We start from the raw sequence: 16,557 nt of genomic DNA, 5'->3' as shown, positions 1-16,557 counted from the left end.
ACTTCTTGAGTTCCAGTTGGTATAATTCTGCTGTGACTTTTTAATGTGATCATTTTCTTATTTATTGGTGAATATAATTGTTGATAAAATGAATCACGAGAATATTTCATTTTGTAGCTTTAGGATGAAACTAAATGTCTAGGACAGAATGAGGTAAATAACTTGTAAAGTAAACCAGTTGTATGTATGTATATATATGATTAGTAACATAGTGTTTGAAAGTGATTCAGAATGATTGTCAGATTTGTTTAACATTCTTTATACATCTTTTCATACATTGATTATAGATCAGGCTTTTTAAGTATTTTTTGTAAAAGGCCTGGTTTTTGCAATTGTTGTGTGTATTTTGTGGAAGTCCTGAATATACTTTTCATTGTTTACCTTGCAACAGAGAAACCATGAAGGTATCAGTTTTTAATTTGCATTGCTTATTCACACTGGAGAATATCTTTAATGTTATTTGGTGGAAGAGTAGTTGCATTTGTGTGCATTGTACTTATACGTGAAATGTATGAGTATTTTATGGTTAATGCATTCCTTGCATAATTAGTCTCAGAGAGATTTATTTTACCTGACTTAGCAGCATATTATCTGAATACTATAGCAATAGCATGTAATGATAAAGCATATGAAAAATTAAAGAAAAGAAATTAATATTTAGCAGCAAAATAGTATGTGCTGATCTTTGTTTTGTTTAGGCAGTAATGTTTGCAGTGATCACTACCTGGAGGATTGGCCTCAAGCTGACTTCTTGATACACATAGTAATTGTTTTTTGTATCTACTACATTGCTACTGTAGCTGAAGTGCAATAATGATAGTATGTATAAAAGATTAGAAAAGAAATGTGATCTCACTTGATCCAGCTTGCCCTGATCCCTCTTACCCATCCATACCTCCCTCACCATGACCTGTCCTCATCCATTCACCACACACAACATGCACATTGCCACTGTTTGGGTTGGTAATGCCATACTGTACATGATTGTAATTGTTTCTCAGCAAAATAGTGGCTGAGTACAAGTACTGTAAAATCGGCACTTGGGACTCTGTCCAAGTACTTGAAATCATGCTCTCACATACTTGCACTTGAACCCAACCCTAGTTCATAGATTGTTACAAGGATAAAAGTTTTTGAACTGATAACTGATAATGTTGTTCAATATTGCACTGCTGTAGTTTTTGTTATCTAGTCCTAGTCTCTTGTTATTTTTGTTTCATAATGCATATGATCCAGGTTGTGGACTTATGGAAATGTTTGGGTATGCATGTGGAATGTTGAGGTAAATATACATAGTCTGTCGTAGCTAGTGAATAGCTATTTTCTTGTTTGTTTCAACTAACCCTCTTTTGAAATAATATCAGTTCAAAACTGAGAAGATTCAACAAACAAGAAATTTTTTTCTAGATTTTTTTATAACACAGTGCACTTGTTTCTTATCTTAGCTGATAACTTTATTCTTCAAATTTTTCCATAGGTTGTGAAACTTGCGAAGGACATAATTCATGGCTTATTGCTTGGCCGTCCACTGATGAGTTCCCCTGTGTGGGCTGTTGCTGTTGAATGCTGGCGCATGTGCCTCACAAATATTCAGTGTCTATCTGAACCATCTACAAGTCTTGGCCGAGCAGTTATCACTCTTCCATCCTTCGTGTATGAGGATGACAACACACTACAAAATATAGAGGTAAGGGAAAGGGAAGATAGATGGATAAAGTGATTGAATAATTGATGGTCACCACTGTTGGAGGAGAAAGGTAGGGAAGCTGAGCCATCAACTACCACTGCGATAGATCAATCAGAGGGGAAGCTAGCTGTGAGGGAGGGAAGCCAAAAGAAGGGAGCTAAGAGATGAGACCCTGTAGCCAATCCCTGTCAAAAGCATTTTATATGTCCGAGGGCAACTGCATTGGATTCCCTGAAATCTGTCAGGGATGATTACCAGGCATTAGTACGTTAGGAAATGATATCACCAGTGAGTCTCACCTTTTCAAGCCATACTGGTGATTAGAGAGAAGACTGTGAGATTAAAGATGTCTAAGGATGTGGGAGTTGAGGAGGGATTTAGTTACTTTGGAAATGGTAGATGTCAAAGCAATTGGATGATAGTTCGAGGGGTTATGAAAGTCACCCATCTTAGGGATGGGATGTACCAATGCATTTTTCCAAGAAAAAGGAAAAGTTCTGGTTTTTAAACAAATGGAACAGACAAGTAAGCACAGGTTCAAGTTCAGAGGCACACTTCCAGTAAATGGAGATGGATGCCATCAGGACCATCATCCTTGTTTTTGTCCAGAGAGAGAAAAGTGCTTTTCAGACAGTCCAAAAAGAGATTATGTTGAGGGGCACAGGGTCATTAAGAGATGCATGAGGGTGAAGGGATGTTGGAGTCATCCTGGGTAGAGTTAGAGGAGAAGCAGGAACCAAAGAAAGATGCTTTGTCTATGGGAGAGACAGCTGTAGTACTATGAGAATGGAAAAGTGAAGGAACGGTGACAGAAGTTGGCAATTCCCTTAGCTAAAGACCAGAAACACCCATCAGTGGACAATGAGGAGAGGTTATGTCTTCCTTTGAATAAAGGAACATTCTTAAGCCTGATATGCCTGATCCCCTACCTGAATGGCCTTAGAACAGGAGTGGTTGAACCAAGGGTTGGAAGAAGAGGTTGTCTCGGAGGAATAGCAGATAAATGCTTCCATTCTGCAACAGTAACATCTTCCAACCCTCTCCTTACATGCTTCCCTTACTTACAGCATTCCACACTTTCTTCAACCAGTACTTTTCCACTCTTTCCTCATGTCACAGGTGGTCTTCCACTCACACCAACCCCCCCAGATCATACTACCATACACTCTCCATGTAAACTCCCCGTCTTGCTTTCTTTCCCTGTGCCCACACCCCCACAAAGTATTATGTTTCACCCACTCTACCTCTCTGTTATTAATTCACGCTTCTTTCCCTGCCATTCCCTGCTATTTTCTCTTGAATATGAATAGAATATTCTTCTGTGTTCTCATCACCTTTCAGGTCTGGTGAAATTGCAGAGTTAGGAAGTGGGTAGAGATTTTTCACATCCCCAGTTGACTACGTAAAGTATCTGAATTACTGGAAATAACTGAAGACATGGAGGCTGTACTCCTTGGGGGTGCAGACTGGAGAGGTATTCATGGTTGGAAAAACATGAAAGGCATACTTTCCAGTTTTTATTTAGAAATGCATTTCTTTAGGCAGAACAGGTATGGAAGACCTGAAAGACATTACTAATGAAATCAAAAGGTACAGTAAGTACAAATACAGTGGAGAAATTTAACAAGGCCCTTGAAAAGTGTCTGTAAAGTGTACCAGACCAGCAGTAATGTGGTGGTTACATAGATTTGTAGGTTGCAGCCTCCAACAGCCTGGCCAGTCAGCAGAATGCCACAGCAGCTTGGCCTTAGTTTGTAGGAGTATATGATCACCAAACTCAGTATAAGGTGTCCATAAGTATGGAGACATGAAATGATCAGACATTTTGTTCCAAAACATGTAACTGCACATTGCAACAGCCAACGTCTTTCATGGACAAAATAAAAGAATTCTTTTGTTTTCATGGACAGATTGATGAACATTCATTACAGTTACTCCATCAGTATTGTATAACGATTAAAATTAGTATAATTTCTTAGTCTCTATTTTAGATAGAATATTATGAGTTACTGAATTTTTTTTGCAGATCCTGAAATACCAACTACAGTGTTTGTACGTAAGGAACAAGGAAACAAGAATCCAAGCTTTGTCACAAGTTCTTCACAGGCTTACTTTAAATGCCACAACATTTCTGCCTGATCGACAGGATTACCAACTTGAAATTCACCATGATCTCTTCATTGTCAAACAACCTTTGCACCTGTTTCTCATGAGCAATATGGTATCTGAGGTTAGTTCACTCTTGATATGATTCAGGAAGAAAAAATGAGTCTAATGGATAAAGCCCAAGTATGCAGTTTGTGAGGAATGAGAGGGCCTGGGAAGTGAATCAGTTGTTTGCTGATGATACAGCACTGGTGGCAGACTCAAGCAAAAAACTGCAGAACTTGATGATTGAGTTTAGATAAATGTGTGAAAGGAGAAAGTTGAGATGAATATGAATAAAACTAAGGTTATTAGTTGTACCTAGCTTATGAGACAGGTTAGCTGGGGTGTGAGTTTGAATGGAGAAATATTGGAGGAAGTGAAGTATTTTAGATATCTGGGAGTGGACATGTTGGCAAATGGAACCATGGAAACAGAAGTGTGTCTGTATAAGTTAGGGGAGGAGTGAATGTTGTGGGAGCACTGAGGAATGTGTGTAAAGAGAGAATGTTATCTGGAGGGGAAATATGGGTGTGTATGAAGGAATAGTAGTCGCAACAATATTATATGGATGCGAGACATGGGCGTTAGATAAAGCTGTGCAGAGGAGGGTGGATGCTTTGGAAATGAAAGGTTTGAGGACAATATCTGGTGTGAAGTGGTTTGATCAAGTATGTAATGAAAGCATAAGAGAGATGTGTAGTAATAGGAAGAGTGTGATTGAGAGAACTGCAGAGGCTTTGCTGAAATGGTTCGTACATATGGAGAGAATAAGTGAGGAAAGGTTGACAAAGAGGATATATATGTCAGAAGTGGAGGGAACAAGGAGAATGAGGAGATCAAACTAGAGATGGTAGGATGGAGTGAAAAAGATTTTGAGCAACTAGGGCCTGAACATGCAAGAGGGTGGAAGGTGTGCATGAAATAAAGTGCACTGAAAAGATTTGGTGTACTGGGGTTGATGTGCTTTCATTGGATTGAACCAGGGCATGTGAAGCATCCTGGGTAAACCATGGAAAGGTTTGTGGGGCTTTGGGACACCCAAATAATCATCAAAGTTCTTCCATTGAAATTGAATATCTTATTGATAGTAATTCTTGTTTTTAGGAAGGTCAATTGGTGAAGGTGCTGGAGTTAATTCAAGGCCGAGGAGTAGAATCAGGGGTGCGTAAGGCTGCATGGTGCCAGCTGGCTTTTTTATTGGAGGACCCAAAACTACATCCTCCCTTTCTCCAGCTCTGTTCACTGCAGTATCTTGTTATGAGTTTTGTCACTATGTTGAAGGTTAGTTGTTTAGTTACAACACATCTGTGTACGTGTTACTATTGAATGATTTTTGACGTGTTGTAGCATGAAAGATGAAAAACTAAGCCAAGATTTGTCATGTATGAGATAAGAACTAAAAGTTCTCCAATTGCTCTGTTGAATGGGAAGGATGTGCAAGAAACTGTACTTGCATAAGGGATTACTTCTCATATTCTCATGTATGGATATGAAGTTTTGATTGGCATACTTGAGAGGTATGAGATGTATGATAATGATAATGATGATTATAATTTCATACTTGATCGCTGTTTCCCACATTAGCGACATAGTGCTTTCTTCATCTGTTCATTGCGCTACCTTGATAACACAGGAAACAGCGATCATTTATGAAAAAACAAAACCCCTGCAAGCTGTCTACCATTTCCATTCTCATTGCTGAATACTACATGCTCCCCAAATATACCCTCAGCTGCCACATTATTCACTCTCATATTCAAATCACCCATTGCTGATACTCGATCTCTCGCATCAAAATTGCCAATCTCTTTGAGATGTGTTGAACTTCATCTGAGATTAGTAAGGGGACAATTAATACAGTTACCTTGGAACTCCTTTTCATAAGAAATGTTGCAAAGTGAATTAAGAAACTTGTTTTGGCTCAGTCTGGGCTCAGTATTACAACATTCAATGTGTGGAATGTGGCCCCTATCTTAGTGTTCCTGAGAAAGCTTTTGTAGGAGGAAATCTAGGTATATGTCATTATACTCATCTACTACCTTCATCACATAGTAAATACCTCTGTTTAGATGCTGTGGATCTACTCTTTGTGGCTCTCAGAATTACTCTTTCAGAAGAGACAAATCCCACTGTGCTTTTGCATTATCATTGATTTTTTTTTGTTTTGTTTTGGATTTATTCTTCTCTTTGAAAGTTTCATAATCCCTTTTCTTTATGGGTGTTCTGCCATGCTTGTGGGACAGAAAATAGAGAAGAGATATGTTTGTTTTGAAAGCGATGAGCACTTTTTTTCTTCCACTATGCCCTGCCTTATCCACTCTTTTCTTTGAAAAATCCCTGTACCAGCTGTGACTGACTGCTTTTGGTTAATGCTAACAACCTGCAAAGTCTTAGCTTTCTAGTGGCCAGACAAAGAAAGTGGTGGTTTCTGATCGGCCAAAGGTAGGTCTGAAACTAGCAAACTGCTGCTTTTTTTACTGAGTGAATAGCAAAGGTTGAGGAAAGTTAGCACTTCCTTACCAGAAATACTGACAGATGAAGTCTCCTAATCCTACTTCTTCAAGAGAATATCTTTCAGAATCCATCATGCATGCAGGATATTGCCTTTGAGAGAAAAGGTTTTACACTCTTCAAAACCAAAATTTTTCAGATTTTAACTTTAAGGTCTTTGAGGTTTTTATTAACGCTTGTCTACAATTTATATGTCATTAGATAGTAATGCAAGATTTTAATTATACCATCTCCATCATCCTTCCTATCAGCTGTGAATACCCTTTACTTTTACAGACATTCAAATTCATTTCATAACAGTTGATACAATGGTATTGGTAATTTTCAGTTTTAATTAGAAAATTTTTCTCTTAGAAATCAAGGTATCGGATGTATTCATACTTTACGTTACGGTAGGTGACATAACAGAGCATGAATAATTAGTTTTAAACTTTACTGAAATTTATCCCATATTTGAATGGGCTTTGAAAAAATAGTTGATCAAAAAGGGTGAAATATCTCATATTTCAGCGTGATGGCACTTGGAATATGACGGTAGAATTTTTACCCAGTGTAGTGGAGACCTTGCGACTTTTGGTAACTTACTCTACTGATATTAGAAAAGCACTTCTTCAAGATCAGGAGTTCCTCTTATGTATTGTTAGAGGTGAGATACCAGTAGTCTTGTCTTTGTTAAAACTTGATAGGATATTATTTACTAATGATGAATATGGTATATGGGACTGCTACACCATGTTGATTGTTCAAAAATTTGAAGTAGTTGTTGAACTTGAATAGCAAAAGGTTTTAGGGGAGGATTTTCAAATTTTCAAAGATACTGCATGATTATAGTACCTGTAATGTGTGCCAGTTAGTGACATTGAAGGAATGATGGTTCATGAAAAATTAAGGGGTAAGAAGATAAGGTAAGTGTACCAAGATGCTTTCCTTGTAAGAATGCATAAACTCCTGAATCTTAGATAAGATAGATGGATGAATTCAGCAGGAGAAATTTGTTTAAGTAGGGGACCCAAGAATTAGAGCAATGACATGGAGCATGGAAGTAACAGTAACATTCTCAGAGAACTGAGGAGCAAGAAGTAATGTTGTGTTAGAAAGTGATTAGTGATTAGGAAATAGAGAAGTTCAAAGCTGAAAAGATAATTACAGAGTTAATGGTGTTAGATTGAAATCTTAAAGAAAATGCAGCACTGACTTTAAGAAAAGGGATTTGTAGCATAAGTGTTACCAGAAAAATATGAAAGTTGTAACAGAGTGAGATAGGAATATATGAAGATAGTAGATGTCTCTAAGCCAAGAAGGCATTTGTAGGAAATGTAAGGAATACCTTGAATTACTGAATTACAGTGAATTTGAGGAAACTTTATTATTTGTGAGGTTTTGTAGAAAGTAAATTGAATGATGAGAAAGAACAATGTAGGCAGATTAAGTAGGTAATGGTAAAAGTGAAAAGAAAATGAAAGCGAAGAGTATAGGCAGATAATAAAAAATCAAAAGATACCAAATGAGGCAAGAGTATATATCATATCTACCAGTACCTCAGACAGATCAGGAGTATTAAGTAATGGAAGTGTTGTAGTGAAAATTATGTTTACAAACATTGGTGAATAAGTAGTAGATGGTAAAGAATTGGAGTCTAGAGATTGCCTTAGGGAAAATGCACCCGATGTTTGAGATGTGAAAACAAAAATTGTTAAAGAGGTAAGATCTCATCAGTTCTGCTCGGAAGGATACATGAAAGTAAGGAGGAAAGCAAAAGGCAAGGAGGAGGAGGTGGTTTGACCCTCTTCATAAAAGATAATTGTATATACCAGGAAATAGCAAAAGATGGCCCATTCAGGCACTATATAGTGGGGACAGTAACTGTAGGAGAGAGATGCATGGTGTTAATATTTATAATCCTCTAAAGATTGCAGTGATCCAGAACACAATGATAAAGTGAAGAACAGCCAGGATGTAACAAGAAGCTATAGAATATGCATTTCTCAAAGATGTGAAAGTTCTGATGATAGTGAATCTCAAGTACAGAGAGATTCTCATGGTGATAAGGAGTTATGGAGACAAAAATATTTTGAGTGTATACAGGAAAGTTTCCCTTACCAACATGTTAATTAACACATTACAGTGAGAGGAACTGTTAAAGCATCATTATTAGACCTTGTCTTCATGCATACTGCTATGGATATTGAGAACTAGAATATGGTTTTCAAGTATGGCCACTGCACTTAAAGATGCACGAAGAATTAATTGAGAAGGTTCAGAGAATGGCAACAAAGATGGCACTAGAATTAAAAAGTGTTGAGTGCATACACTTAAAAGGCTTATGATTTCTGTTTAAGAGGTCCAAAATTCAGATAACCAGACTTTTGAAAGATAGCTGGGAGTTCTCTACATTTGGATAGATCATGATTGATATTTGGAATAATTAGATGCATAGAAATCATATAATCAGAATTTTTTTACAACTAGATGTAGTGATATTATCCTTTAGCATATAGTTTAGGTATTTAGGAAGAATTAGGTAGGCAGCCAACGACCAGGGAGATGTATTAATAGTACTACCCACCTGGGCATCAGGAGGGTTATTGACATTTGCTTAGTGAGCCAGCCTTTTAGTGGCTATCAAGTTGTCCTCCTCTGACCCAGGTAGCTGTCTTTTCTTTCTGCCTCGCTATTATACGGACTCCTGGCATTATGTCCATAGACATACAATCTCTCCTTGTCACATGTAACACTTGACAACACATAACCCACGCAGCTCATTCTTCAAAATTCTAGATTTTCTTGTGGTGAGCATTATGTGCTAGCCCTGCCTTTTGGGAAAATGGTAGGAGCAGAAGATAAAAGTAGTAGGTAGGAACATTTAGGTAGAAACATTAGGTAGAAGTAGTAGGTAAGAGCATTAGATAGAATTAGTCATTAGGAACATTAGATAGGAGCCTCTGCAAACACTGCACTAGACTTGCCTTCTGCCAGTGGCCTGTTAAGGGTGAGGCACTAAAGGCTAAGAAGCAGCACTGGAGTTCTTTAGTTATGGAGACTCTGTTGCCGTGGTCACTCCTTTGAGGGAGTTCTGATTGGAAAAGGCTTCAGAGATATAATCATCTTGAAACTTTTATTCTTATAGGACATGTAGATGGTTGCTAACTTAAAAGTATGGTGAAAGTTTTTCTGTGAGCCACCCTTCTGGATTGTAGGAATTGCCTTTTACAATTTTGTGTATGAGTTACTGTAAATTGTTTTTCTTTATTTTTCAGTTGCTCTGCTGTTTTATGCTGATAATCGCACAAGATATCAGGCATCTTGCCTAATGGCCCTACTTATCTTTAGTGACATTATTAGATTTTCTACAGTTGAAGGTCAAAAACAAGTGGCAGTTGTTGCAAAGGATTTTGTAGCTGTTCCAGAACTTTTAGTCTCCAAGGTTGTTATACCTTTCATATGTGATACATACTTGTGGCATGAAAAAAGTGGATTATGTAGAGAGATGAGGAAAGTACATCAGATTCTTGAAGAAAAGGATTGGGAAGTACTCAATTTCCTGAAAGCAGTGTGGGCTGCAGCATGTGTAGGAGGCATTGAACATATTGATTTATATGATGATCTATCCTCACAGTTATCTTTGAACTTGAGTCTTCAAAAATTTGAACTTGCATTACTAAATTCCTCAGTTTTGAAAACAGTAATGACAAAATTACTTAAAAACATTCTGAATGCCACCTCACATCAAGATGTAAAAAGGAATGTTGATACCTTGAGTTTTTATATACAGCAAGTTCAGTTTGCTTCATGTAAGAATGAGGATTTTTTTAGTTCAGCTAACTGGAACCAAAGCCTTCATCGCTTCATCATTTCACAGCCAACTTCTTCTGTAGATGAACAGCTCTTGATACATGTAATGAATTTAGTATCCATCAGCCTTCTGGTAAGTAAACATCAGTTTCCCTTTAGCCTTCTGTTACTTTATCACATTGTATTATATTTTTAATTTGTAACAACAGCATGCATAATGTAGCTCCCCCCCCCCCCCCCCCTCTCTCTCTCTCTCTCTCTCTCTCTCTCTCTCTCTCTCTCTCTCTCTCTCTCTCTCTCTCTCTCTCTCTCTCTCTCTCTCTCTCTCTCTCTCTCTCTCTCTCTCTCTCTCTCTCTCTCTCTCTCTCTCTCTCTCTCTCTCTCTCTCTCTCTCTCTCTCTCTCTCTCTCTCTCTCTCTCTCTCTCTCTCTCTCTCTCTCTCTCTCTCTCTCTCTCTCTCTCTCTCTCTCTCTCTCTCTCTCTCTCTCTCTCTCTCTCTCTCTCTCTCTCTCTCTCTCTCTCTCTCTCTCTCTCTCTCTCTCTCTCTCTCTCTCTCTCTCTCTCTCTCTCTCTCTCTCTCTCTCTCTCTCTCTCTCTCTCTCTCTCTCTCTCTCTCTCTCTCTCTCTCTCTCTCTCTCTCTCTCTCTCTCTCTCTCTCTCTCTCTCTCTCTCTCTCTCTCTCTCTCTCTCTCTCTCTCTCTCTCTCTCTCTCTCTCTCTCTCTCTCTCTCTCTCTCTCTCTCTCTCTCTCTCTCTCTCTCTCTCTCTCTCTCTCTCTCTCTCTCTCTCTCTCTCTCTCTCTCTCTCTCTCTCTCTCTCTCTCTCTCTCTCTCTCTCTCTCTCTCTCTCTCTCTCTCTCTCTCTCTCTCTCTCTCTCTCTCTCTCTCTCTCTCTCTCTCTCTCTCTCTCTCTCTCTCTCTCTCTCTCTCTCTCTCTCTCTCTCTCTCCAGAACAAAATTTGTTGGATCTGCTGAGAAGACATGTCCCTGACTTAATCTTTTGTACCCCTTTTGCCTCTTACTTCTGCTTACAGTATGACTTAATAGTTAATGACTCTGGCTGTTGGCCTGTTAAGAGTGAGGCATGAAGGCTAAGAAGCAGCACTTGAACTTCACCAGTCTTAGAGACTTTTGCTGTGGCTACCCCCTTGAGGGAGTTCTTTGAGGAAACAAGCATCAGAGATGTAGAAAGATTGATAGCTAACATTACCAGAGAAGTGGCAGCAGCTATGTTTTCATTGTCCTGAGAGATGCATTATACGTTTTGCACCTCACTGTCTCTCCTTTCGTGATTCATAACAAATTAGAAGTTCATTATTGTCTCAGAACTGATTAATAGTATTCTTTATTCACTCATAACCTTGTTTTATCCAAATCCATCTTATTATTATCATTAGAATTTTAATTACTGCTATAATGGTTGGGAGTGCTGAAGAGGTTGTGCTGATTTGGATATATGGGAAGAATGATTGAGTAGAGGTTGACAGAGGATATATGTGTCAGATGTAAAGGGCAGAAGGAGAGGGGAAGAGCAAATAGGAGAGGGAAGGTTGAGAGAAAAAGATTTTGAGTCATCAAGGCCTGGAAGGTGAAAGGCATGCATGGGATAAAGTGAATTAGAATGACATGGTATACTATCAGTGAACTGAAGCTGGGTGTTTGAAGTGGTTGGGGGAAACCATGAAAGGTCTATGAGGCCTAATTGTGGATAGGCAGCTGTGGTTTCAGTTCTTTGCACATGATAGAGAATGGATGTGAACGTACGTGGCCTTTCTTTGTCTGTTCCTGGTGCTACCTCACAAACACCGAAAGTAGCAATCAAACATGAAGAAATAATATGACTACTATTATTTTTTCTATTCACTCTCTAGCTGTCAAGTACACTGCCCCAGAACTAGATCTCCCTATCCACAATTAGGCCCCACAGACGTTTCTGTGGTTTCCCCCATGATTTTATACAGGGGACTGAATCAGGGCATATGCAACAATCAGGATAAACAGTGGAAGGGTCTGTGGGGCTTGGTAGTGCATAAGGTGTCAGTACATTACACATGACAGTTAGACAGTCCGTGTGGGGAAGGTTAGTGCTTCCTCACTGGAAGCACTGAAAGTTTGAAGATCCTATCCCTTATTTTCCCAGAAAATATCCATCCTTGTGAGACAGTAACTCAGAGAGAAGAGGTTTATCAACATTCAAGATCAACATTTTTTACTAAGATGAAATGGAATTGTGCTTTCAGGTATACAGACCAATTTTAAAGAATGGAATAAAATTGTGTCCACCACTTGTGCTGTTCTTATTAAACGAACTTCAGGAAAAAGACAGTGCCATACACCATACTCTTCAAAGATCAGGTAAGCCAGCATATCATTTATTTTCCCATATACTTAATTGCTTCTCCCATTTTAGTAAGGTAACATCAGGAACAAACAATGGCCTCATACATAATTTACAGAAACTAGAGCCTACCATTTCCAGTGAAGTCCTCAGACTAGGCTATAGTTTACCTTAACTGGTTCATATGCTTTGGTTCTGTCAACTAACAGGATATTAACCCCTTCCCCCCAAAAAGAAAAAAGGGGTACCACATCAACCCAGTTCATTCTACCCCATGCACACCTCTTATTCTCTTTTAAACAGCTTCTTGATTTTATTTGGATTCTGCCATCAGAACCATGTTTTCTGCACTAAGCTTCCATGCACTTCCCCACCCCCATTATACCATAAAGCTGCTTCTCACACTAAGGCTTTTGCATTCACATCCCTCAGAACTCTTTCCATAAACATATTCAACCTCAGTGATGTCTCTTATCCTTGATGCAGACCCACTTTCACCAGGAGCCACTCATCCTCCTTACTTCTTACACACACACACACACACACAAACACACACACACAGCATACTTAAATTTAAAAGATTGTACAGTGGTAGAGAGTGTTCAAGAGTTGGGTTCCCATGAGTGTAAAGCCCTCCCCATACAGTACAAATAGGTGATTACATATTGGTAATTAATTGCACACAAAACTAGAGGACTTAACACAAAATTGATTAAGAAACCTGTTAAAAAAGAAGTACTTTTATAGTATAAAATAGTTGATGAATGAAATAAAATGACTGAGGACATGGTTAAATCAAATATATAAGTAGATTTATGATGTATGATAGTCAAGAATGTTCAAGAGATTGGGGGGGCCCTACACAGTATAAGTAGGTTGTTGCATGCATATGTTTGCACACACATACACACACACACGATGGTAACTGATTTTGTTTTCTCATCTGTGATTTCATTAGAGACAAATGCATTATTGAACATATGTTATACAGATGATATATTTGAAATGACTTGTTCCTCTTAGGTGTTCATCCCCCTGTGAGCCTACACCTACACCAAAGTACAGTCATCCACTCATTTTTCCATTGCCCTTCCTGCCACAGAAAAAGGGGCAATCAGGTAATAACAAAATTTCCAAAGGCCTGTTGTATACAATGAAATAGAATATATTAAGGAATATTAGTATGTATATCACGCTGCAGTCCCAACTATATTGTTCATGACATATGTAATATAAAATCAAATGTAAGAGAACTGGAACACATATCTTGAACATGGATGATGGTCAGTGCACTTTCCCTCACTATCAAACTAGGCCGATGGAATGGGCGTGGGCAAGGCTCCCCGCCAATTGAAGAGCCGATGTGCGCATATGGCAAGGTTCAAACTGAATGTCATGTAATTGAAAACTGCCTTCAGACACTGCACTCATGCCAACAGTATAATGTATATACTCTAGAAAATTTACTTTTTTGAAAACACCAATTATAGTTTAGTCTCTGATATTACCCACGAAATATTTAATATCTATTAATGAAAAGTATAGAAATATATCAGCTGAATCATGGATGATATTTGTTTTACACTTTTGCATGTGAGCTATGTAATTGCTGTATGTTACTGACCCAAAGATACAGATTTGTTTCTTGGACACTAGTTCTTTTCTTATGTAGATTTTTTTTTTTTTTTCTTTTTTAGAATGAACCATGTTACTGTATTTAAACCATGTAATCACAAATGTAATTTTGTGGTCAATAAATATCTTCCTGTCTATCTGCCAATCTGTCTATAGTGTCAGCTGTACACAGCCATATACATAAAGTTAGTGAGAAACAAGTTTGAGTATGAAAATAAGAAATGTATCAGAAATAGCTCACATTTCTTTTCTTTTTTTTAACAGGTACTGTAAACTGGATGGCCAGCAATCCTGATCCTCAGGCCCTTTTGTCAGTGCGATTGTTCTCTGCTATCACCAAAGTAATTGGTCATGTCTTCAAGTTTCTTCATTGCTGTCTGTCTGCTCAAGATGACTTTGACAATGTTTCTTTGAATAAGTTGGCATCATGCATTACACAGAGTCTCCTGCCACTCTTCCCTGCCAATAATGATCTACAGTACTATAATCTAGGTTTGTATTCATGATTTTTTTCATACTTGATCACCATTTCCCATGTCTATGAAGTAACAGCAGAAACAGGTGAAGACACCACATTCATTCACATTCATGTGTAATGCATCAAAACTACTGCTCCCTATCCACAACCATACCCCACAGACCTTCCCATGGTCTTCCCTGGCCATTTCAAATGCTTTGTTTCAGTCCATTGCATGTCGACCCCTGTATTCTAATTTTTTCTATCCCATGCGTGCCTTTCACCCTCTTGCATGTTCAGGCCCTGATCACTCAAAATCTTTCTCACTCCATCCTTCCCTCACAAATTTGGTTTCCCTTTTCTTCTTGTTCCCTCCACTTCTGATGCATATATCCTCTGTAAACTCCTCCATTTCAGCACACCCACTTCAGCTTTCCCACCCACACACTCTTAATACCAAACCTCTCTTTTACCCTATTATTACTTACTGGATCAAACCACCTCACACCACATATTTCCTCAAACATTTAATTTCCATCATATCCACCCTCCTCTGCACACACTCATCTACCACCCAGGTCTTTCAGCCATATAGCATAGTTGGAACAACTATACCTTCATTTGTACCCATTTTTCCCCTCAGATAACAACCTCTCTTACACACATTCTTCAATGCTCCCAGAACTTTTGCCCCTTCCCCCACCCATGATTCACTTCCTCTTCCATGGTTCCTCTAGCTGCCATTTCCGCTTTCACATATCTAGAACATGTCACTTCTTCCTATTTACATACTTGCACAACTATGACTTCTTCCCTTTTATTTATGATCCATGCATGTATTAGGTTAGAGACAAAAGGTGGTGAGGGAAAACCATTGTAACAAATATTATTTTCATTTATGAGAATACTTCAGGTGGATCATCTTTTATATGAAAGTATATATTTTTGCCTGAATTCTGGTGATGGGGTCATTTCTGATGCCACAGGTAATCTTTGAGTATTTTGCTTATTCTGCAGTTACTACCTCATCAAATGTTGACTTTTCTTTTTTCTTTAAGAAAACTTTTGATTGTGAACATTGTGTTAACATAATGATTTTGACTGATGCTCATTTCATTGAACCATACTGTATGCTACTATCATGCCCACTTTAAAGAGAATTTCACAATCACATCAGGAGTAGCATCCATGTGTTACCATAGTTTGTGTAAGTCATTACTTGCTTGTAAGTGGCTTATAACTCTTAAATAATGGAAAGACAGCATATTGTAATGTTATTTACACCTGCTACAATCAGTTTATGTATTTATTGTATTATTTATCATAATCACTGTTTCCTGCATCAGCGAAGCAGCACCAGGATACAGACGAAGAATGGCCCATCCACCCATATATTCATTTATATATCCTCCCCTCATATATATATATCCTCCCCTCTCATTTTTTTTAATTTTCCAAAAGAAGGAACAGAGAAGGGGGCCAGGTGAGGATATTCCCTCAAAGGCCCAGTCCTCTGTTCTTAACGCTACCTCGCTAATGCGGGAAATGGCGAATAGTATGAAAAAAAAAAATACATAAACACCCATAAACACACATATGCATACATATACATACACACACACAGACATATGTGTATATACAGAGACGAAGAGCAACCCATCCACTCATATACACTTATATATACATAAATGCCCAGACTTGTACATATGCATACACATACATATACACATATACATACTTATACATACACAGACATATACATATATACACATGTACATATTCATACTTGCTTGCCTTCAATCCATTCCATGCATATTTGCCATTTCCTGCATTGGTGAGGTAGTGCCAAGAACAGATGGCTGAGCCTTAGAAGAAAAAAGTCCTCACTTGGCCTCCTTCTTTGTTCCTTTTTTGGAAAAGTAAGACAGGAGGAAAGGATTTCTAGCTCCCCGTTTCCTGCATTAGCGAGATAGCACCAGCAACAAAAGAAG

The 16,557-nt window shown here is 38.3% G+C and overlaps 1 protein-coding gene across 5 annotated transcripts in view; it reads left to right on the top strand.

The window, feature by feature from the left end:
* LOC139746235 (rotatin-like) overlaps nucleotides 1-16,557 on the top strand; it is a 58,125-nt gene that overhangs the window by 23,949 nt on the left and 17,619 nt on the right. For all 5 annotated transcript variants that reach the window (XM_071657229.1, XM_071657226.1, XM_071657228.1 and 2 more), the window contains 7 exons: nucleotides 1,478-1,687; nucleotides 3,714-3,917; nucleotides 4,940-5,116; nucleotides 6,857-6,992; nucleotides 9,604-10,271; nucleotides 12,377-12,491; nucleotides 14,374-14,601. In XM_071657229.1, coding sequence (XP_071513330.1) covers nucleotides 1,478-1,687; nucleotides 3,714-3,917; nucleotides 4,940-5,116; nucleotides 6,857-6,992; nucleotides 9,604-10,271; nucleotides 12,377-12,491; nucleotides 14,374-14,601 — 1,738 coding nt within the window. The remainder of the gene's footprint in view (nucleotides 1-1,477; nucleotides 1,688-3,713; nucleotides 3,918-4,939; nucleotides 5,117-6,856; nucleotides 6,993-9,603; nucleotides 10,272-12,376; nucleotides 12,492-14,373; nucleotides 14,602-16,557) is intronic.

This window comes from Panulirus ornatus, chromosome 64 (assembly GCF_036320965.1).
Source record: "Panulirus ornatus isolate Po-2019 chromosome 64, ASM3632096v1, whole genome shotgun sequence".
NCBI classification, from domain to species: Eukaryota; Metazoa; Arthropoda; class Malacostraca; order Decapoda; family Palinuridae; genus Panulirus; species Panulirus ornatus.
Note: the sequence above shows the minus strand (reverse complement) of the source record. Positions and strands in the feature narration are given on the sequence as shown.